At 54.5% G+C, this 23,261-nt stretch overlaps 1 protein-coding gene across 3 annotated transcripts; it reads left to right on the top strand.

The window, feature by feature from the left end:
- Nucleotides 1-124: 124 nt before the first annotated feature.
- Nucleotides 125-21,226, top strand: SLC16A1 (solute carrier family 16 member 1). 3 transcript variants are annotated; one of them, XM_042884286.1, is made up of 5 exons: nt 125-282; nt 14,129-14,386; nt 16,638-16,781; nt 17,296-18,159; nt 18,488-21,226. In XM_042884286.1, exons 2-5 carry the CDS (start codon nt 14,170-14,172, stop codon nt 18,766-18,768), a joined length of 1,506 nt encoding a protein of 501 aa, XP_042740220.1. In that variant the 5' UTR covers nt 125-282; nt 14,129-14,169; the 3' UTR covers nt 18,769-21,226. The 3 variants fall into 3 exon arrangements, with proteins under 3 accessions (XP_042740220.1, XP_042740219.1, XP_042740221.1); XM_042884285.1 differs by lacking the exon at nt 125-282 and adding an exon at nt 6,004-6,083; XM_042884287.1 differs by lacking the exon at nt 125-282 and adding an exon at nt 6,719-6,794.
- The last annotated feature ends 2,035 nt before the right edge of the window (nt 21,227-23,261 follow it).

The raw sequence follows: 23,261 nt of genomic DNA on the forward strand, positions 1-23,261 counted from the left end.
CTGAAGTGGGGCCTGGGGAGTAGCAGCAATGTTTGTTGATCCACAGCTTATCAGCTGTTATTAGAAAGGGACGATAACGCAGAACGAGCAGCTTGTGGGGCACACTTACCCCCATCTGTTTACGGGATATCTGGGATCTGTTTGGATGTTGGCTGAGGTTGTTCAAGGATCTTCTTCTGCATCTCTGTGGGGCCAGCACATGCATGCACATGGCCAGATTCCTGCCACGGGCTGCTGTGCGGCTGTGACTGGGTCAAAAGACATTTTATGGGACACCCTCAGGTGAGAAAGCAGTTCTGGCTTGTCCATCAGAGTCATCAGATTGCTTTGCGTAACTTCTCTGCCTTCGCAGCTCAACCACAGGAGTTATGCTCAGCAAACACAAAGAGCACATGAAGAACGTGGGGCTGAATCGGGCAGCAAGTGATGGTTTTCGTGGGTGCTTGGCAGTGTTTACAAGGGGTGTAATCTCGGGCTGTGCTGCTGTGCTGTCTGCCCATGGCAGCGCTGCTCTATCTCAGACCAGCACTGTGCTGTTGGAGGTATTGCAGGAGCATCTGCAGGAGTGCAGCTGAGCTGGGGATCTCAGAGCACGCAGGGAGCTGCGGGACGGCCGCACAGCAGCTTCTAAGGCTAAGAGTCACCTGCAGCCCTTTTGCTGAAGCAAAAGGCAAAGTCCTGTCAGCAGCATGGGGCCAGGACTTCCTCCAGCGCTCGGTGCACTTTGGTGGCACTGGACTTGGGCCTGTGTGTGCACAGGGAAAGGGCCCAACCTGCTTCAGAAGGTGCCGGCCCTGGGGACAAGCACGCAGCACAGGGCCCCACCTCTCCCCCCATAGGCACCAGCCCTGCTCACCCATCCCAGCAGCTCCAGGGTTGGGCACACCAGCAGCTGCCATGCATGCAGCACACGGTGCTGGGAGCTCCTCTGCAGGGAATTTTCCTCCCAGTACACGTAGTTGAACAAAGCTGGGGGACGGAGGCTTTCCTGACATTGTCCATCCTGGATCTTTGGGAAAGGAACAAGCAGGGTTTTGGAACAAGCAACACATCTGTGTATTTACACATGCACACAATAGGTCGTGTGCTCACCCATGCTGAATGGGAGCAAAATGTGGCTGTCCCACTGCCAAACCCTGCCAGCAAGGGGAAGGCCAAGAGACCATTGCTGATACGCAGAAGCGAGGGAGCTGCCAGCACGGTGGGGGCTTTCCTTCCATTGCTCACACCCACACAGCCAGGGGGGAGCAGTGGGGTGCTGAGACAGAGCTGCTCCACCCCACACCCGGCTGCTGCCGTGCTGCTGCCAGTGAGCCACACTGGGGCACCCGAGTGGGCTGGCAGGGAAAAGACAGAGCAAAGTCTGTGCCGAGTCCCCATGGCCTCACTCAGCCCCAGAAGCTGGGCCACTCTCACTCCATGGATGTGAATGCATCTCCAGCAGCTCCAGAGCTGCCCTGCTTGGGCGCCCATAGGGTTCTGCATCCCCTTGACCAGTGTGGGGGAAATGAGCACATCCCTGACCCCTTGGCTGCTGCCTTCCCCTCCTGGCTGTCACAAGGGCACAGGGCAGCCCTGGTCCCATCCTGGTAGAGAGAGTGCCTGCTGTGAGGACAGAACCTGCTGGCATGGGGCCTCAGGGCTGCAGGTGCATTCCTCCTGCAGTGCTTTCCTCTGCACAGCCTTCTTCCTGCACAGCTTTCCTCCTGCACAGCTTTCCTCCTGCACTGCTTTCCTCCCGCAGGTGCCTTCCTTCCCAAGGTTCCTGCCAGCCTGGCCACCCTTGCTCACCCCGTACAGGTAACCAGCACTTCCCACATGGCATGGAAGGATCAGGCTCTTCTCATCCACCCAGGCCAGGAAATCCCAGCCCTCTGGCCCTTGCCAGGCTCCAGGTTTAAAAATACTTAAGGAAAATAATCCTCAGCCTCATTGAGGCCAAAGAAATTCTGGGCAGGTTTCAGAACAAACATTGGCGGCTGTGTTTTGTCTCCTCAGCTCCCACACTCCAGCCCTTGGCTGGGCACTCACTGCCTCCCGGGGACTCACACAGCAGTGAGGTCCTGGGTCTGTGTTGGCAGTGCTGCCAGGCAGGGCGGCCTCTGGTCTCATCCTGCTGTGTGTCCCGAAGCCCTGAGGTTTGTCCTCGGCTGCTTCAGAGCTCGGAGAGTGCACTGAGCTCCCCAAAGATGATGCAGAACTGAAAATACCGAGTAACACACAGAGAAATCAGGCGTTGTGCAGCATCCCAGGGAAACAGCTGCTGCAGTGTGGGACTGGAGCTGGAGAGCAGCCTGGAGCTCCAGATTTTCCCTGTGGTGAGACTGTCCTGAGATCACCATGTGAACATTTACCATCCTTTCAGGAACAGGACAAAGGTGCAGGCAGTGGGGGCTGATCCCAGCAGTGCCATCATGGCAATGGATGCTATTGGCAGCAGCTGTGGGTCACACGAAAATAACACAGGCTCTGTGGATGGGGACAGACAGAAGGGAGGGGACGAGGCGGGTGAGGCAGTGCAAGTGACACATGAAGTCATTTTACGTGGGATATGCTTAAATGATTTGCAGAGCCCCCACCTCTTCCTCCCCACCCCGAGAACAGGAATAAAGTCATTAAAACAGAGTGTTCTGGGACAGCAAAATCCTACTGGAGAGCACTGAGGCCTGGCCAGGTCCCCCTGCTCTGCAGAACCAGACCCTGCACCGGTCAGACCAGTCTGGATGTCCCTGAGGCACTGACCCCAGTGTGAGGGGTTGGGAATGAGGTGGGGCTGGAGCAGAGTGTCCCTCTGCAGCATCACCCCGAGGATGGGTCCCTGTGCCCCCCACCAGCGCGGTGCTGCATGGCTCTGCCATGTTCCAGCCCAGGGTGTGATTCACCTCCAGGTGGGCTCTGATCCCCTCTGAACCCCAGCCACCCCCTGCAGGCATGGAGAACACCAGAGCGGGGATCTGTTGGGCAGCCAGCGCTCAGGGAGCTGCACTGGGAGCAGACAGGCAGCAATCTGCAGTAGGGCCGGCAGCCCCCGCAGCACGCAGAGACCTTCCAAATCCCCAAGGAGCAGGAGCCAGCACTGAAAGTACACCAAGAACCACCACCTCCCTCTGGCTGCAAGGACAGCAAGGGAGGATGAACAGATGTGATTTCTTGTGCCAGATAAGCTTCTTGGCAAGAGGTGGCATGCTGGCATATGCTGTACAGCAGCAGCCCCGGGAGAACAGCCTAAGCGCATTGAGAGGTGAGGAATGGGCACAGAGTGGGGGAACAGCGAGACCATGCTCTGTATGATGTCTCTTAGTGTCCACTGTGCCACCTGCATGTGGCTGAGGATCCCTTGCACCCTGCTCCCAGCCACGTGCGTCACTGCGTGCGCAGCGTGAAGGTTGCGGCAATTGCAGGGATTTTTCTATTGATCATTGGTGGCAATTTTAGACATTTTCTCAACAAACAATTTCTTCCTAAGACACGTTATATTGTAAACAACGACAGCAGTTGTAGCACAGCCCTAAACAATGTCACGCCTTTGTCATCATTCAGAGGAGCTGCTGCTCCCCAGGGACTGCCCTGACGCCTTCTCTTCCACAGCCATTGTCCCAGGGCTGCTGGGGCGGGTAACCTCAGGAGCTGGAGGTGGGCTGAGAAGTGTGAGCCCAAAGGTTCAGAAAACCTTCCCAAACCATCAGGAAGCAGACGGATATCTCAGAAGGACAGGCTTTCCCTGGAGATTTCCAATAATTCCTGGATTTGACTCCCGTTGTTGCCTCTTATCAAGCAGGACACGCGTGCTGACAAAGACGGGAGGGCTGAATTTGCAGCTGCTAGAGACATTAGTTTCAATGGAAACCAAAGCTAGTGATTATATTTTGAGGTTACTACAGGCCCTTAGAGTTTACAATGGGATACAGAAATCCTGAACTGGAATTGCTCTGCTGTGACCTCTCTGGAAGTGCATTGGCTGTACCAAATCTTAAACTCAATTAGCAACGAATGCAGCCAGTAGTGAGGGCGGCAAGGCTGCTTATAGCTGCCCTTAAAGGGCAGCTTTGTTGCCCAATATCCTGAAACAATATCCTGTTTTCCTCATGAGAAAAAAAAAAATTCCTGAAGGGATTAATACTAAATCCATCTTCTAAAGGAGGCGGAAGTGCAGCGGCTCTGAGCATGGCTTTCCTCCATCTACAAATGAAGGAGCATGGCAGCACCATCCCAGCTCACTGCTGCTCCCATCCCATGCCCCGGCAGAGCACTGCTTGCAGGCGAAGGCACTTTGAGTCCGCTCCCAAACTCCCTGTCTTTAATCACTATTCATCTCCCGATGAGCGCAGACCTCTCCCTGCTCTCCGAGTTGCTCAGAGGTAGATGCAGCAGGAAAACCTTCCACCCACTCGCTCGTTGGGTTGCGTTGTCCTTCAGAAGTGGGTGAGTGAAGTTGCTCTGCTTCCAGCGGGTGCCCCCAGTCATGGAGTGCCCCGACATGCACACCACACACCCATGCACACACTTGTGGGGTTGCAGAGTTGCCTTTGATACAGAAGGGATCGCATCTCCTGCTGCTGCTCCTGGTCTTGTAGCTGGGCTCTCTCCTTTGTTCCCTGCCATGGCTCTGAGGTGAATTACACCATACTTCTGCTTTAAAACAGAGCGTTCAGCATGCAACCCAGAACACAGTTAACTTCATTAGGCTGCGGGAGAGAGCAGCTACAGAAGAACATTCAGAGTAACAGTCATCTGTGCAGGATTTGTCACATGCGATGCGTCACTGCTGCAGATCTGCATCCTGAGCATGTGGAGTTCTGGTGCTGATGTAAGAACCTCACTTGTGTGTCATGCAGTGCCTTTCTGTGCCCAGACTGTGCAGCAGCTTTGTCTGCAGCAGGATGAAGAGAGAGCAGTTGGACATCTCTGAGCTGGGAAGACCTGGTGGTGGCCTGTCAGCACATAAAGGGGCTGTAAGGAAAAAGGGGACAGATTCTTAAGCAGGGTCTGTTGTGATAGGATAAGGGGGAATGGTCTTAAACTGAGACAGGGGAGGTTTAGGTTGGATATTAGAAGGAAGTTTTTCACCCGGAGGGTGGTGAGGGACTGGAACAGGTTTCTCAAGGAGGCTGTGGATGCCCCATCCCTGCAGGCATTCAAGGCCAGGCTGGATGTGGCTCTGGGCAGCCTGGGCTGCTGGTTGGTGACCTGCACATAGCAGGAGGTTGGAACTGGATGATCATTGTGGTCCTTTGCAACCCAGGCCGTGCTGTGATTCTATGATTCTATGATTTAGAGTGGATATAACAAAAGTTCTTCATGCTGAGGGCGTTGATGCACTGGCACAAGTTGCCCACAGAGGTGGTGGTGCCTCATCCCTGCAGACACCCAGGCTCAGGCTGGGGGCCTCTGAGCACTGATGGACCTGTGGGCGCCCCTGTTCAGTGCAGACCGGATGGCTTTCGGGGATTCCTTCCAACTGGAGCCATTTTGTGAGTTCACAAGGGCCGAGCCCGGCTCCATGTAGGCACAGCGCTGGGCCCCTCCCCGCCAGCTCTGCCTGCTCTGAGCCCACGGTTCCGGGCACAACATCTGTTTGTGCACAGAGCAGCGCAGCCGGCAGCGGGGGTTGCTCGAGTCCGCCTCATCCGCCATCCTCGCGGTTACGGCACCAACGGGCAGCACAGCGGCTTCTTGGAAAAGCCGCCTGCCAGCTCACGCTGGCGACAGCCAGAAACGTTCCGGTAGATGAGGGAAGCGCCGCAGCCAAAGAGCACAAAGTCGGGCCGGCTGATGTCGGGCGAAGCACCGCCGCCAGGGGCCGCGGACGTCGCTTCCCGCGGACCCGCGCGGACCGAAGCGCGGTGCCGGCGCCCCCCGCCCGCCGTCGGGCCGCGCTTTCCGCTCGGGGCGGTACGTGCCGGGCCGCACGGGAGCCGCGGCCACGCGTGGGGCGCTCCGCGCACGTGGCGCGAGGACGGAGGCGGTGCCGCGGCCGGCCCCACCCGCTGCCCCCGCCCCGAACGGAAGGCGCGGCCCCTCCGCCCTTATAGCGGCGGGGGGGGCCGGGGGAGGCGGCACTCGGCCGGCGGTGGCACGCGCAGGTAGGGCCCGGCGCTGCGTTGGGCCCACGTGGCGTTCGGGGGGAGGAGATGGAGCTTGGAGCGGGGCAGGGGGCAGAGCGGTCCTTCCTGGGAGGTTTCGGGGCTCCACGTGGCTGGGGGATGGAGGATACGCGGGGAGGCGGCGAGACCTCGTGGCGGGAGCCTTAATGCTGCGGTTCGCGGGGATGCGCGGCCCTGAGCCCAGCCGTTGGGGGGGGTGCGTGTCCGTTGGGCGCTGAGCTCCTGCATAACGTTAGGGGCCCTGCTCAGCTCCTCCGCGGGGAGGCTGAACAGCGGCCGGTGGGCCGGGCGGTGGGCTGGGCTGGGATCCCCGGCAGCTTTGCGATCGCCTCGGGAGCTGCTGGGACCTCGGCCGTGTGTTCGGGGCCGCAGCGTACAGCGCTGGGTCGTGGTCCGACGCCGCTCGACGGGTCCGCTCCTGGTTCGTTGTGCCGTCGGAGTTGCCTGCCTTTGTGTCTTGTCACCTTTCTATAGTAGTAATTCAGGCCTTGGTTTTTGTTTTTTTTTTTTTTTTTTGGTCGCGGTCGGGCCCGCGTTCTGCCTTTCTCCCCCACGTGGAAGAGCGGCGGGAGGCGGTGGTGACCTCCAGCGCCCTCCGAGGCGCTCCTGGGGCAGGGAGGGACGGGGGGGGCTCCACGCCGTCGGTGCTGCAACGGAAGACCTCCTGGCTGAGGGTCGTCCGAAACCAAGGTGAGCGCTGTGCTGCGGCTGCATCCGCTCGATGGGGCGGCCCGGGGTGGGCGATGCCCCGGTCGTGTTTTTTTGGCCGCTGAACGGGGAGGGTAAATCCGCTCCGCCTTGTGCGCTCCAGATAGCGGGGATGGATGCGAGGCGATTAACCGAGTTCTGGATGGCTGATAAGAAAAAGCTCCAGCGGGAGCTGAGGCCCCGGGGGCCGCGTGGGGAGTGTGAGGCCAATCTTGTCTGCTCGGCTGCGGAGCCGTGCTCAGCTCGGGACCCACGCGTGGTTCCCCCCGCAGGCAGTGAGGCCGGGGAGGCTGCAGCGCTCTGCTCGCCCCAGGCCTGGCATCGCAGGAGGCAGCGGGGGGCTGTGGGGCCTCTGCCCTCGCCGAGCAGCCTGATACAGCTTGTGGTGTGGGGCTGCCCTGCTGCAGCGAGCCGGGCTGAGTGATATCCTGATAGAAAGGCCACCACGGCCTGCTGCTGCTCGGGGCAACACGGCAGCCCTTGTCAGCGTGTAGGAACGTATCTGCCAACACGTTTTGTGGGCTGGGGGGGTCTTTCTGTGGCCATCTGAGTGGTGGGCAGTGCGTTGAGAAAGGCTGAGGTGCTCGCAGTCCTGTAATGGTGCTGGGAATAGGCACAGCACATCTGTGGGGCACCCGCCTGCCCCATAGGCACACTGGACTTACTTGGTGTTCTTGGGCTTCAGTGTCAGGGGAGCCTTTTAAATCTATTCCCAGGCACCTGAAATACATTTTCTGGTTTCGTGGTGTTTGTTTTCTTGCTTTTCTGTATGCCTGAAGCCATTTTGTGGTGCACAGGCATCCCTTTCTCATGCTAAGTGAGGTAACTTGGTGCGCTGTCCCTTGGATGCCTCTGCTCCAGGCTTTTCTGGCCACAGAGAAGAGCAGGGCTGAAAAAGTCCCCTCTGGAGTGCTGCTGGGACTCAGGAGCTCCTCAGAGCCCCATGTCCTGCCCTCAAAGGAGCCTTCTCTGTCTTCAGTTCATCCCTGCCTGGTGAATCTTCCAGCCACACACAGGTATGGTGCAGGCATGCTGTGAACTTCCCTGCAGTGTCACAGCTGTGGCCATATCCTGTCCTGCCCTCCAGGCAGAGGTGTGAGAGCATTATCTGCTCTGTGCCCACCAGGAGGTGGTTTCTAATCAAAAGGTGCCAGTGGTGCATCTGTTCTCACACTTGCCTTGATTTGTCTGGCAGCTAAGGTGGAAAATACCCAGAGACTTTTGCAGGGCTGGAGGCTTGTGTGATTCCGTTCCATAGGTCCTTCATGAGGAGTTGAAAAGTTGCACGTAGCCTAAGGGAGGCAAGTTCTGTCTAAGCACTTCAGTGTTAATGTTGTAGTTTTATGACTTCTCCCACTTCCTTCGGTGGAATAAGCCCATAATAGCAACCTTTCTGATGAAGAAAGCAGGAGCCTCTTGCCATTATTGTCTGAATGACTCATTTTGAAATGCTCCCTTCAAGCTGCTGCTGTGTAATTGTGCTGCAGCCAAAGAAAGTTCGTGTGGGGCTGTAGTTGATTCCCAAAACCACAGTCCTCCTGCAGGTGGTGTCAGGTAATCTCCATCCACATAGCTGCAGCCGCCTCCTCTGTGCTTGGGAGGCTTTAAAGAGGGATGAGATGGATGTGGCTGAGAACAAAGGCGATGAGCTGCTGCCCTCAGGGAAGAGAGGGGCGGTTGTTTAGACCGAAACAGCTGTGGGGCTCTGAGGTTCTGCTGCCCCACACAGTGAAACCTGGAGTGGCTGCGTCCTTGGCTGTGTGTATCGATGTCTAATGAAAGAATGCTGGTGCTACTTGGTACCACATTTTTCTCATTCTGAGGATTTCTTGGCAAGGCACAGATCGTCTCTGAGGCATTTGTGAGTACTGCAGTGCTGAGAGAAACATCCCTGCTCCTATCCAAGTGTGGTGTGCGCCTGGGGACCTGAGACTGAAACCTGCACGAGGGGATGCTGAGAACCCCGGCCCTCCTGGGATGGAGTTGGGTGGCTGCAGGTGGGCTGGGGGCTGTGCTGTGCAGGGGGAGTCCAGCAGGAGCTGTGCCACGGGGCCTTCATTGCTACCACACCAGAGCTGTGGGTCAGAGGGATCTGGAAGAACTCTGAGTTGTGGCCATTGCCAGCCAAAAAAAAAAATCAGCCAGGGTTTTTTCCCTTGATTCCTCTGGTTGCTTGCTTAAGCTTGCTTCATGCTTTCTCATACTAGTAAGGCTCCTGGTCCTTGCTCAGACAGGCTGAGATCACTGGTGGTAATACCTGGAGACAGCAGCCTAGAATGGCTGCTTGTAATGGGCCTGTTTTGGGGAGAGAAATTGGTACCTGCTTTCTTGTTTGTTTTGTTTTTCCTTCCTGCCCTGCTTTGTGCTTCTGACAAACAACCTCAGAGTCCTGTTGCATCAGCTCCCTGCAGGCAGGAGGGCAGTGCTGATGGCTGCAGGCGGTGAGGAGCTGCCTGGATGGGGTCAATGCACAGCAGTGCAGCCTCCTCTCGCAGCCCACAAACCAGGTGTGGTGGCTGCTGTGTGGGAGATTATCTTCAGATCCCTACCATCTCTGTCCTCAGCCGCTGTTTGTAGTGAGTGATGCTCCAGAGGAGCCCATAGCCCTGCTGAGTGGGCTGCTGCACAACTCTGATCCTGCACTGCAGGCTGGGGCTTGCACTGCTGTGGGATCCGGTGCTGAGCAAAAGGTGAAGGCAGCAGCCACTGGCACCTCTGCTGAACACGAAGCCATGCCTTCTGGCATCTGCTTGTCTGCTCGCCAGGCTGGCAGACTGCAGCATGTCTGGGGCTCTGCTGGCCATCCTTGGGCAGAGGAGGGGTGCTGAGCAGGCTGTGCTGTGGCTGGCGAAGGAACCTTGAGCTCATCTGCGTGGGCTGCTGTCCTTGGGCAAACTTTACGTGCTACTGACCTCGCATCACCCTGGGAACAAATGCTTCAGCTGAGCAGGACCTCAATTGAGTATTGTTTTGGTGCAGAGTCCCTGCAAATGCTGGGTCGTCACGTATGCCATGCACAGCCAGGTTAAAACCCTGGCTAGGGGCACTGGAATTACATCCCTGTGCTTAATTCTACAAATGTGCTTAAAGCCAGTGGAAGCAGTGTCTCATTAGTTCATAACAATCTCTATTTGATCTCTTCTCTGGCCAGAAAATGTCCTGATTTGAAGCTGTGAGATGTTACTTGCTCTCCCCAGCTTGCAGTTGCTAGAAGTTCCATCTCCCCAGCAATAAGTATAAGCCTGCAGGTCAGAGTGAGGACCTCTAAAGGGTGCTTGGATTGTGCCCTGGATGCTGCCTGTCCATGGCAGCTGAGCAAACCCTGCCACTGGGAAAGGCTTTAAAAGCACCTGAGACAGCAAGTGTGATAGGAATGTGTGCCTGGTGCAGCAGAATCCCCAGTGGGAGGGATGGATGTGAGGAGACAGGCAGGGATCTGCATGGCCAGGGTGCTGCTCGTGGGAGAAACCCCTTCTGCCCTGAGAAAGAGCGTTATGAGGTTACCTTTGTAAAGGGATTGCCCCAGAAATATTTTGCAGCATTTGCGGTGCTTTATAAATGTGAGCCTCTGTCTCTCCTCCGGAATCCTGCCAATCTGGAGCTTTAAAAAGCACAGCGATTTGCTGGGTTATGTAAGTAGAAGTCTTTAAAATCTTCCTGATTCAGGCATCTTCAAAGAAGAGACCACAGCAGCAGTGCATAGGGCCTGGGAGAGGGAAAGGACTGCGGTCTTCCCCAGGGTCTGTTCCCATTTGAAGCAGTCTGGATTGCATAAAAAAGACACAACTGCTCATGCCATTGCTCTGCAGGATGAGGGCTTGCTGTAGGCTACCTGTTCCTGCAGGTTTGTCAAGACTTCACAGGCTAGCAGATGTGATACTTGCAGTCATTACTTGGTCTCATCAGTCTTAATTACAGCTAGTATGGTTGCTTTGTTTCCTAATAGGGCAAACTGTAGCTGGCTGCCTGGCAGCTGTGAATATGATTTCCAAACACATCTTACATGTTGCTGCTCTTCCAAAACAGCACTGTAAATGTCATAACTGTTCATTTGCTTTATATATTTTCTTTTGCAAAGGGGAGGGAAGCTTTCCCTTTGGACTGGCTGCCTGGCGTGTGCTTTTTCTCTCCCGTTTGAAGCCTCCCTTTGATAGAAGAAGTATTTTAAAACTGGCCTTCCTTAATGAGGGTTTGCAGTGAGTCAGGGTGAAGTGCTGTGACATGCAGAGCTCATGTAAACCCTCTGGCATCAAACTTTGGGGTTCTTGCTTAATAGTCTCCAACTTCAATCCAAGGTATTTCACTATGCATTGGCACTACAAGAGAGGTTGTCTTGCTCTTCAAAAGTCTTTTATGGAAGGATGCCACCTGAGCAGCCATAGAAGAGGAATGAGCCCAGCCATAGTGATTTTTGGCTCAGCTGCTTGGGGCTGATGGAAGATCTAAGCCTGTGTTCCCCAGCAGCTCAGCAGTATCCCCAGCGTTCTGTTTAATAGCTGTTACTATCGGTAGCCTTTCTTGTGCTATCAAGTAGTTTGTATTTACTGACTAGCAGCTGGGTTTTTTGTTACCAAAATGCAGTAGTTTTTTTTTTTTTTTTAAACATTTTAGGCAAATCAAGGCTGCTAGATGATGCCTTAAAGCTTGCTGGGTGCTGTGAGAGCTCAGTATGACTCCAAACCTAGGAGTGAGCTGCAGGCTGTGCATTGTGGCTGGAGGTGATGTCAAACACCAGTATTTCTATCAGTGTTTAACTTAGAGTAACTCTGGAGCACTGCGTCCAGTTCTGGGCTCCCCAGTACAAAACAGACAGGGATCTCTTGGAAAGAGTCCAGTGGAGGGCCACCAAGATGGTGAGGGGCCTGGAGCATCTCTCCTATGAAGAAAGGCTGAGTGAACTGGGTCTGTTCAGCCTTGAGAAAAGAAGGCTGAGAGGGGACCTGATCCAGGTCTGTAGGTATCTGAGGTGTGGGGGGCAGAATGGCGAGGCCGGACTCTTTTCAGTGGTGAGTGGAGACAGGACGAGGGGAAATGGCTGGAAACTGCAGCATAGGAAGTTCTGCACCAATGTGCGAAGGAACTGCTGTACAGTGAGGTGACGGAGCACTGGAACAGGCTGCCCAGGGAGGTGGTGGAGTCTCCTTCTCTGGAGATGTTCCAGACCTGCCTGGATGCCGACCTGTGCGACCTGCTGTAGGGAACTGCTTTGGCAGGGGGTTGGACTCGGTGATCTCTGGAGGTCCCTTCCAACCCCTGCAGTTCTGTGATTAAGGGTGGGTTGCCTGAGGGCAGAGTGTGTGGTGGCTGTTTGGGGTGAGCTGTGCTGTGCCAGCTGGGGACTGCCTGGTGGCTTCAGTGAGTCGAGCTGCCGGGGATTGCTTAGAGGAGCATCCTGTGAATGATTCCTGTGGCTGGAGGAGCCCGTGTGCTCATGACAGTCATGTGCTGCGCTGGCTGGAGCGTGGGTGAATTACCCTTCCAGCCAAAAAGATCCACGCCTGGCTCAGGCTAAACCAGTCTTAAAGGCTTAGGGCGGCCTCGGGGCTCCCTGTGGTGTGGGGATGGAGCTGCAGGGCCGCGTGGGGCCTGGCCTGTGCTGTGAGGTGAAAGCGATCCGGGCGGCCGTGGGAAGGAGCTGGCTGCCAAGAGCACGGCAGAACGTGCCAGGTGGATGCTGGCATGAGAGCGGCCGTGGATGCGATGGTAATCGCCGCGGGGCCGAGCGGATGTGTGCTATCAATAGGGCGCATTGCACCTCTGTGCCAGGTAGCAAGCAGCCTCTGGAGCTGCTGCTGCCTTGTGGTGTCGCCTATAGGAGCTCTGCAGAAACATCTGGTGCTCCGTTATGTCTTCAGTTGAAAGCCTGAGCTGGAATATTGTATGAGAGCGTTTAGGCTCTGCTGAAGGAGCTTGATGTGCTCCTTCCTTTCCCTCTGTGCTCACAAGGCTTGGTGTGAGCAGGGCTGGGGGAGCCTCTGCAGTGCTCCAGCTCCAGGCTCTGCCCTTTTCAGCAGGCATCTTGCTGCACGGGAACCCAGCTCTGAAGGCATCCTGAAATCTGCAGGGGCACATGGGAGCTTCAGGGGCTGTGGCGGTTCCTGTTTTGCACACAGTGAAGCACATGCAAGTGGCTGGTTTGGTTGTGTTTCCTCTGCGGGATGAATTGTGCTGCTCTCTGCTGTCTGAACAGCCTTGTTTTTTCACGTAACTGCAGCTTCAAGGTGTGTGCCAACTGTGCAGCCTGTGCAGGAGCTGTGCTGCTGGGGGTGCATGAGCAGCACTGTCCCAGCTGTGTTCCCTTGTGCTGGGAATGGCCTTTCTGGTATCAGGAGGGGTTTTAGTAGTGCTGGGATGCAGAGTTTCCTGGGAGGGCTGGAGCACCTCCCCCTCCCTGCCCCAGGGGAGGACAGAGCCCTGGCAGCATCCCACTGTTGTTGCTCACAGCTAAGTTTAGCTGCAGCGTGTGACCTTCTGGGAATGCAGGACTAATGAATGTGCTGTCTTGACACCTGCCTGCATTGCAGAAAGTCCTGGCTTGTGCACAGTTTTATCTGGTAGGTGTGTATTTATGAACCTGGGAGTGCTGCCCTGCTGTGGGCAGCTCTCTGTTGCATGAGGTGTTTGCTCTGGAGGACTTCAGGAGTCCCTTCCCTTCTTACCCCATTTTGGGGTTTCCCAGATCTTCCTGCCCACCTGTGGGCTGCAGGATCCCCAGCACACCTGCCCCTCACCGGCCTGCATGGAGCACTCACTGTTGGCCAAAGCACTGGCATCTTCCTGACTTTGTGTGTGATGGGTCAGAGAGGTGTGTGTGGATGCTGCTCATCAAATGAGAACTGGTTTTGGGGTTTCCAGCTGTGCTGAGGTTCCCAGGCCCCAGCCTGATGGGTTCTGTATTGTGGGACCTAGCAGGGCCCAGCCTGGTGCTGCTGTCAGAGCAGCCATTTGTATGCCTTCTTTTTGTTGCTGTGTTCAGCTACTCTTGTAAGATCATGGCTTGCCCTTTTCAGCTTATAATAGGATGTCATCTCTTAAATATGTACTTTATAAACACCTGCTTGCCAGTGCTTTTAAAGGCCACCGGTGATCTGAGCGTTTGGTTTAAGATAACTTTCCAAAGCCTGCCTGCAAACCTGGGTTCTCCCCACTGGGAGCAGCCTTCCTGGAGGGAGTTGGGGTGCTGGTGTGGCTGCCAGCTTCCTTTGCAGCACTGGGGTTGTTGGGTGCTGTGCCCCTTGCGGATGGGGCCCTGCACAGTAGGGGAATGAGTTTACAGCACTCTGTATTCAGCTGAGATGATACTTTGTCCTTTGCAGATCTTTGAACCCCAGCTGATCCATTGCCAGCCTCATTCAAGATGCCACCGGCCATCGGAGGCCCTGTGGGATACACTCCTCCTGAAGGAGGCTGGGGATGGGCTGTGGTCATCGGAGCCTTCATCTCCATTGGATTTTCCTATGCCTTCCCCAAATCCATCACTGTGTTCTTCAAAGAGATTGAGGTCATCTTCAACGCATCTAGCAGCAAAGTCTCGTGGATCTCCTCTATCATGCTGGCTGTTATGTATGCAGGAGGTAAGAGAATTGAGGACAGCATTTCATGTGCTCTTGCTTTGGAGTATGTGATGCTGGGCCTCATTAATTGCGTCTTGCTGTAGTGACAACAGTCAAAACTTTGGTAAAAGTTAGGATTTTCTCATTACGTGAGAGCAAAATGTCTTTAGCAAGCTTGCTTGGAGTAGATTGCTCCAAGTTCTTTTCAGTGTCCAGAATGCGAAAGCTGGGTTAATCTGTCCTCTTCAGCAAAGCTGTAGGTAAATTCTTTCCGGGGTATTACAACTTGTGTAATTCTGCCCTTGTTCTTGTAACAGTGTGTGGCTGAGGATCTGTCTGCCCTCAGCACCTGCCAGAAGGCTGGGGAGAGTAGCTGTGCTGAGCACAGAAGCCCTGTTATAGGGTCTTTTCCTGGTTCAAGATGCTTAATTTTGGCATCCAGTGAGCACTGACTTCCTACCAGAATCTGTTCCCTTTTCTGGTCAGCTCTGACTGCTGAAATGTGCACTGAAAACGGATGTAGTCTGCTCTTCCCAGTGGTGCTGAGCAGTGCCTTAGACAGCTTGTGTTCGAAGATGGCAGCGTGCACTGGAAGATCAGAAACACGAGCAGAATAAAGCCAACTACTTAAAGTAAAACAGCTCCCCTCTCCTGTCCTTCAGAAACTGCTTGGAGTCTCCTAATCCCCAAGCTGTACATTTCATGCTTGCTTTTACACCAGCAAGTAGCAGGCAGACGTTGCTCCGCTGGGGTCATGTGTTGCAAGTTCCTAAGCCCTGGTGCCTTGTGCCAGCCTGCACATGCAGTTTTGCACCGGGTAACCTGGCTGAAAGAAGTTCTTATTGGGACCCTGCTGTTGTGTGCACTTCAGAGGCAAATCGGAGCTTGTACTGCTGCCATCCCCAGCTGGCAGGATGCCTGGTCTTATTTGCATTTGTGCATCAAAAGGAGCTGACGTTAGCGGCCTGGCTGAGCATGAGGCTCTTCCTTTTGGGGAACAGGCTCTGCTTTGTCCTTGCTTAGCAAGCGAGGCAGTGGGCACATCTCTCTGCTCCAATGTTATAACAAGCTTGTAAACAGTGTAGCTGCCTTAATGAGGCTTGATCTGGGCCATTCCTTTTCCTAATGCACTGAGAACAGTCCCTCTGCATGCCCCAGAACCTGTGATGCCTGCTGCTCCTTGGACTTGCAGTGACTTTTGCTTCTAATCCTGAAGACTCCCTTGTCCTGTGCCTCATGCTGATGCTGCCAGCTGCTCATACTGAACAGTGCCCATCAGATCCAACAGCTCACTGGTTTTGCACCACTTGCTGTTACCTGCACACAGACAGATGCATCCCTCCAGCCTGGTGGAGCACAGCTTCCTCCGCTGCAGAAGCTGCAGTAGCAGCTGGGCTTCCCAAATGTTCTCTAGGCTTTGTTTAAACTAGGCAGAAAGGTCAAGTAGTGTCTGAGGACCCATGAATAACATGTTGACAGCCTCGCTATCTGTTAATGGTGAAACTAGGTCTGTTAATATTCAATGGATGTTCATTCAGTTTATTTAAATACATTTTAGTATCTGTAGAGCATGCTTTGCAGTATCTAATCACTGTTTGCTTTGGATTAAAGCTCCTGATAATGAAGCACTTAAAAGGCGGTGTGCACAGCGATTGGGCTGCTCCTGCTTCAGGGGGTAGCAGTGAAAACTTTGCCTCAATCTCCCTGGCATTGCGCAGGAGCCTTCCCTTCTGCAAGCCCTTGGTGCACTTTGCCCAGCACCCACCAAAGCTGCTGCTTCATGGCCTTGTCCTCCACCAGAAACATCATGTTGGATGCAAACTGTCACCTTGTTATGTTTTGCCAAGCCTCTTGCCATGCTGGTTACAGAGCACGGGGCAGGGCCTTTGCCCTGGTCCTTGGGAAGCTGCAGGGCAGCTGGTGGCCTGACAGGTTCCTGCATAGGCCATGGAAGGCTGCTTGCCCAGGGAAGTTGTGGCTTTCAACAGCTGTAAACAGCTTCTGGGGCTCCGCAGGGCTGCAGTCCTCGGCACTTGCTAGAGTCTTGCTTTTCCAGTTGGGATTTCAGCATGTGCTTTAACTAAATATCACCATTTCTTGTCTCCAGCTGTCTTTGGTCCTTCAGTCCTTCTCTCTTACCCTAGTTCCTTTGCTGGGTGAAATGGCACTGTGCAGAAATGAAGCCTTCCTGTGCGCATGTCTGCCTGGTCACTTGTGTGAAAGCAACCATGACAGTAACTCACCTCTGGGCATGTCTCCTTTGACTCTCCAGGTCCCATCAGCAGCATCCTGGTGAACAAGTACGGCAGCAGGCCCATCATGATCGTGGGTGGGTGCCTCTCGGGGTGTGGTTTGATTGCAGCCTCTTTCTGCAACACCGTGGAGGAGCTCTACTTCTGTGTGGGGGTCGTTGGGGGTAAGTGCCAGCTGTGCTCTGGTGGGATTGTGACTGAGAAGCCTTTCTCAGAGGAGCAGCTTCTGTCTAGTAATTCTCAGGAAATGCTTACTATGAATTTGCGTAAGTCCCAATTCCCTTTATGTGCTCCAGTAAGAGGATGGCCCTGGTGATGCAATGCAGGAGGAATGTAAGTGCACAGGCACTCATTCGCCTACTTAAAATAGAAAGCCTCCCTTTATTCCTGTCTCAGGTTAGGGTTGTGCCACACTAGTAGATGTAAGGTCTGTCAGGGGTCATAGCAGGTCTGTCTTTTCAGCTCTCCTAACTCATGCATACAGCTTGTCCTCCCAATTACCTCCACAGTGGGTGTTGAGGTGCTGAGTATTGCTCATACAGGTTGAAGGTTAATACAGCTGAAGTGGTACTATTGAACACAAAGAACTGATCTCTTGCTCCTCTTGCTGAGCCCCTCTGTCATCAGTGCTGGCTTCTGGGGATGCAGAACTCTGAATCCTTCATTTCTCCTCTTCAGGCCTTGGACTTGCCTTTAACCTGAACCCTGCCTTAACCATGATTGGCAAGTATTTCTTCAAGAAGCGTCCCCTGGCGAATGGACTGGCTATGGCAGGCAGCCCCGTGTTCCTGTCGACCTTGGCACCTGTGAACCAGCTCTTCTTTGGCATATTTGGCTGGCGAGGGAGCTTCCTCATCCTCGGTGGTCTCCTGCTGAACTGCTGCGTTGCTGGATCCCTCATGCGGCCGATTGGTCCCAAGCCAGACCAGCTGAAAAAAGAGCCCACTAAAGAGGTATTGCAGGAAGCTGGGAAAGCAGTGAAGAAAGGTGATGGCGATACTAGCACAGACCTCATCGGTGGGAAGACAAAGAAACAGAAGAGCACGCTTTTCCAGACGATCAACAAGTTCTTGGACCTGTCCCTCTTCACACACAGAGGCTTCCTGCTCTATCTCTCAGGCAATGTGATCATGTTCTTTGGGCTGTTCACTCCCTTGGTCTTCCTCAGCAATTATGCAAAGAGCAAGAAGATTGCCAGCGAGTCTGCGGCCTTCTTGTTGTCCATCCTGGCCTTCGTAGACATGGTAGCCAGACCTTCCATGGGACTGGTGGCAAACACCAAGTGGATCCGACCAAGAGTCCAGTATTTCTTTGCCATCTCTGTGATTTACAATGGGGTGTGCCACCTCTTGGCCCCCATGTCCACCACCTACGCTGGATTCTGCATTTATGCTGGTTTCTTTGGCTTTGCCTTCGGCTGGCTTAGCTCGGTGCTGTTTGAAACCCTGATGGACCTGGTGGGAGCGCAGAGGTTCTCCAGTGCTGTTGGCCTTGTGACCATTGTGGAGTGCTGCCCCGTGCTTCTGGGACCCCCCCTGCTCGGTAGGATGTCTCTGTGTGCTGCTTCTCCTTGTCTGGCTTTGCTACTGGTAGCAGTAGACCAGTGGGGCTACTGGTCCCATCTGTGGGCGGTGCTCTCTGTGCCTGGGTGCAGGTGAGGGAAGGTAAGCAGCAGCTTTGGACCTGCTGTGACATCTGGGGGAATGAGAGATGGGCTGAGCCCTGGCGTGAGCCGGGGGAGCAGAAAGAATAGGCCTGAAGCAAATGTGGTTGGCTTGGGCTGCTCTTGGGAATGCTTCCTGAACCCCGAGCAGTTTCCAGGCAGCACTGGAGGTAGTCTTGTTAAACCATCCTTTCTCTGTCCCGTCAGGTAAGCTCAACGACATGTATGGTGACTACAAGTACACGTACTGGGCCTGTGGGGTCATCCTCATCATCGCTGGGATCTACCTCTTCATTGGGATGGGCATCAACTACCGCCTGGTGGCAAAGGAGCAGAAGGCAGCAGAGGAGAAGACGAAGAACGAAGGGAAAGAGGAGGAGACCAACATTGATGAGGCTGAGAAACAGAAAGAAGCAAACAATGATGTGGCTACCTTGCCTCAGAAGAGCACAGAAGACGGTGTCAAAGAGGAGGAAAGCCACATGTGAGGGACTGGTTTTAATCCCAGTGTGTCAGGGGAAGCGCCGCTGTCCTGAAGCAGTGTCTGGGGGAATGCTCTGCTCGTGTTGGGCGGCTGTGAGAAGTGTATAAACCAGGTGTTCACTTTTAACCAGGCTCTGAACTGTCTTTCCATCTGTGTTCAACAAAGGTAACAGAGCTACATGCGCAGTATCCTCGCATGTTTGGGGTGGGGGTGGGGGAAGGGATGACTTTTTATATTCTGGCTTTTTAACAGTAACACAATTGTACTAATATGTGCCTTACAGTCTTCAAATCTAGCTGAATCTGAATGAGCCTTAACTCTACTCTAAGCCGTGCTTTAGCTCTGTATTCTGCTTGGGGTTTGATGTGTGTGCGTTCGTGTGCATCTTTGGGAGTTCTGTTGATATAAGCCATAAACAGCAGGATACTGGGATTGTTGGAGCACGATAGGTGTCAGGGCTGAGCCCCAGATGAACCCTGCTTCACACGCTTCTTACTGCAGACACTGGGCATGGGGGCAGTGGGTCTTCAGCTTCCATGCCAGATGCCTCCTGGCTCTGTTAGGTGGTCTTCAGGCATGATTTGAAAACTTTTTAGCTACTGTAGTTCTTTACAATTCTTCCTTTTTTGTAGTTTTGGTTCTCATGGGATAAGCAGGTTGGAGAAGGATGGCTGCAGTTCATATCAGGCAGCATCTCCTGTCGCCCACTCTGGGCCTGAGCAAATCCTCCCTCAGCAAGGCATGACCTGGGTGCTGGGGTCTGTGCCCACGGGTGGGGAACCTGGCTCTGCTGAGGCAGGGACTCTTCTCAGTGTAATAAGATGTAATAGGAAATGTGTATGAGTGGAGCTCAGCTGGCACCACAGCGGGGCTTGGAGCAGGTGACGTCCCTTGGCCTCTCCACAACAGATCCAGGACAGGCTTCTACCTGGAGGACAGCAGCCCAGCATCTTATCCAGCTGAGACAAGTGGGTTTGGATGCTCAATGCTTTGCAGACTGAAGGGGCCGGGTGGACCAGACTGTTGTAGATGCATCCCTGAGACAGGCATTCTGCTTTTCCTCTTTTATCTCTTAGAAAAACCTCTTTTACTTGCTTCTGTTCAACTTAAGATCTTAAGGTGGTGGATGCCTTACCGCTCTCATTTAGGACATGTAAAGGGGAGGAAAGAATTTGTAAGTATTTATTTTTTATTTTTTAGTGTTGGAAAATATCTCAATGTACGTGGAGCAGGTTCGTGGCTCTCAAGTTATAGTACACGTTGATCAGAAACCTTGTGAGAGGCTATTTTTTTTCAAATAAACTTTTTTTTTTACAATTATCCCTTTAATGTTTAACTCTTATTTCATGCTGACAGCATGTTCCAGAAATGTGCCAGAAGATGTGTATTTTGGGCTGGTTCTGGGGAGACGAGTGGGGTTAAAGCAGCAGGCTGACCGGTCAGGTATGGTGCAGAATACTTCCTTAGCAGGTTTTTGTGTTGTGAGAGAAGAGGCAGCAAAGAAACTTGGTGCTTCCCTTTGAGGATGGCTGAGCCTCAGTATGCAGATCTTTTCCTGCAGCAAGAAGCTCCGTGGCCTGAAACTCCTGCATGCAGGAGACAGTGCCTTTTCCCATGGGCCTGGCCAAGGCTGACACAGTGCCCGACGTGGGGTGTGTAGGAGTGCGTGTGTGTGCATGCCTGTGTGCGTGTCTTACTGCTTCACTACAGTCTTTGCATGTCAGGAAAACACAGCCTTGGGGAGCAACTGAGTTCCTGCCTGCTTCTCCAACTGCGTAGAGCTGCTGCTGGTGTGGTGTGCCCTGCTTGGGCCAGAAGCTGCTGTGGCTCCAGCAAGGGGTGAAGTGTGTTTTGTGCCTCTTTCAATCTCTCTAGCTGCAAGATGGCAACAGCCAGGTTTGTTCCTACGCGCTCTGTTTTTAGAGACAGCTTTCCTCTCTTTTTAGCAGGATGCCTATGAAAGCCGTAAGGTTCCTCTTCATTGCCGGGGGGGCCGCTTTGTCTGCTCTGTGGGTAGAGCTGTGATGGAAGGGCTCCCACCCCGAGCCCCACTGCAGCCTCTGGTGCTGTCTGTGCTGCTGTGGATGTCTGCAGGCCTGGTGCTGCCAGGAGGACGGAACCCAGCTGCCCCCCATCACCCCATGGGGTGCCTGGTGCCCGTGGTGGCCTCACTCAGGGTGCTGACTGCTCTGCTCTGCACCTCTCCTGGCTGCTGCAGTTCTCTATTGCTGTCAGCCAGCTCCAAATCTCACAGGAGAAAAAAAAGAAAAAAAAAAAAAAAAAGGCCAGGGTATTTCATACTGTAGAGTAACTTTATAAAGCCAACAGTATTTTTGTACAAAAGGACTTTATTGTACTGAGCTTGTAATACTGGAAGACCGAGTAATTGTATTTTTCGTTAAGTTCTGCGTCTATTGTAGTTACCATAACTGGTTCCTGTTGCAATAAACTAACCGTGATGAGCTGCGGTGTGGTCCCTGTTCTGTAGGCACTGATGGTTCCAGTGGTGCTGGGCCTCCCCTGCTGGTAAGGGGGCTGTGTGGTTATGGAGGCTGAGCTGGTTCCTGAGCCCTGCGTGGAGGTCAGGCAGCCTGCAGGCTGTTCCTGTGCTTGCTGGGCGCTCTGGAATGATGATTCCTTCTGCAGAAGGAAGGGCTCAGCTGGAGCTGCTGTGCTTGACCCCTGTGAGCCTTGCAGGAGGAGCTGGAGTCCTGTTCCCTGGAATCCAGTAGCACAATTACTGATACACACTTTACTGTAAGTAACGCTGCTTCCCTGCCCGTGACTTCTGAAAGGCATCTGGGCTGACGGCCAATTTGGCTTCTTAAGGAAAAGATGTTTAAATAATTTCCTCCTGTTTTGCATTGGTGAGCTGATAACGCTCATTTCCCCAGTCCTGCTGTTTACTCGAGGTGTCACGGCGCTGCTTGGCGGTCTGGCTGAGGGCTGCAGCCCTGCCTTGGGCTGATGAGGAAGGGGCTGGTGTGTGGCACTAGGTGTGCTGCAGCCCTGCCTTGGACAGTGAGGTGACTCAGGCTTGAGAGTGTGGGCTGGGCTGCGTGCGTGCTGCAGGTGGCTGATGGGTGGCACGGTGGCCTCTGCTCTGCAGCCTCAGATCCCTGGGGAGGGAGTGGTGCTGCTGTGGGCAGCATTATGCCTGTGTGGGGCTGCTGCAGGCAGGTTGGGGGCCGTGGGGTGCGGTGCTGGCCTGGCTGTGCTCTGCAGGAGTTATCGGAAGCGTTTCCTCAAGGCGCTTGGGCTGCCTGCCTTCCTTCCTCTCAGGGCAGCAAAATAAAATTCCCTTCATAGCAGGTAGAATTGAGGAAATAGTTGGGAGCTAATTCCCATGCCGTTTGTTTTCCCAGCCAGCTGCGCTCTCTGGCCGGCAATGTGCAGCAGTGACCGGGACTCTGGGGGGAGCAGATGGGCTCTGTGGTTGCTGGCCAGGCTCACACCTCCCATCACAGTGCCTGCTCCCTTCCTGTCTGCCCAGTTCCAGGTATCGAGGCAGTGTGGGGCAAGCTCTCTGTGACCCCACTGGGCTCACTGCCCCAGGGGCCGTGCTGCGTCCCCATCGGGTCACCAAAGGCTGGAGCAGGAGGGAGGGGGTGAGCCTGGAGCCTTGCACACACCGGCCCTGGTGGAGCAGCCTAATCCCCCCCTAATGCACACAATCCCCTCCGAGATGAAAGGCGTGAGCCCAGAGCAGAGCTCATTCATGTGACAAGCATGAGGAGAGGATCTGGGTTCCTGCCCGCTGCAGGTTGGCTCCGTGCACGCGGGAGTTTGTTCAGGTTTTTCGGTGGCTTTGAGTTCTGCTGAGTCTGCAGCTCTGGCTGAGCAGTCAGGGCTGCTGCTCTGCAAACAACCTCCTCTGTTCCCAGCCGCCTGGTGAAGGCACTGGCACGAGTTGTGCTGATGCCGTGCTGGGAAGAGGAGGCGGTGGAGCTGCTGGCCTGAGGGCAGCCGCCCAGAAAAACTGAGTCTGCTTGGGAGTCAGCAGAGAAGCAAGCTGCCCTGCGTGCAGCCGAGGCTGCAGCATGCCCAGGGGGACGGCTGTGCAGCACCAGGCTGTGCCATGCACATCCAGCTGCTCCCTGCCCTCCTACAATCATCTCAGTGCACTTGAGGTCTGTTCAGACTGCAGCACAGAGCAGTTGGGTGCCGACAAGCTGCGTCTCCACGGCTCTGAACCGCGCAGGGAAAAGCACCATCCATTAATGTATGAGCAGAGCAGCAGAACAGCGGACAGATAATCAATTGTTACAAGGTGCTCATCAATTATTTTCACTGCACATTATATTCTGTTAACGAGAGCCCTTTGCCGGTGCCACAGAAACATGAAGGAGCCGCTGAGTGATGCTCAGCCATTGCGCGGCAGAGGGGCGGCTGCAGAGCGCAGCGCACCCCGGCGGTGCTTTGCTGTGGGACCGGATGGGCTGCGTTCACTGCAAACACGGCCAAGGACGCACCGCGCTGCACTTTGCCCAGGCCTTT

Source organism: Lagopus leucura, unplaced genomic scaffold (genome assembly GCF_019238085.1).
Source record: "Lagopus leucura isolate 7727_CA_CO unplaced genomic scaffold, USGS_WTPT01 Super-Scaffold_100043, whole genome shotgun sequence".
Taxonomy (NCBI): Eukaryota; Metazoa; Chordata; class Aves; order Galliformes; family Phasianidae; genus Lagopus; species Lagopus leucura.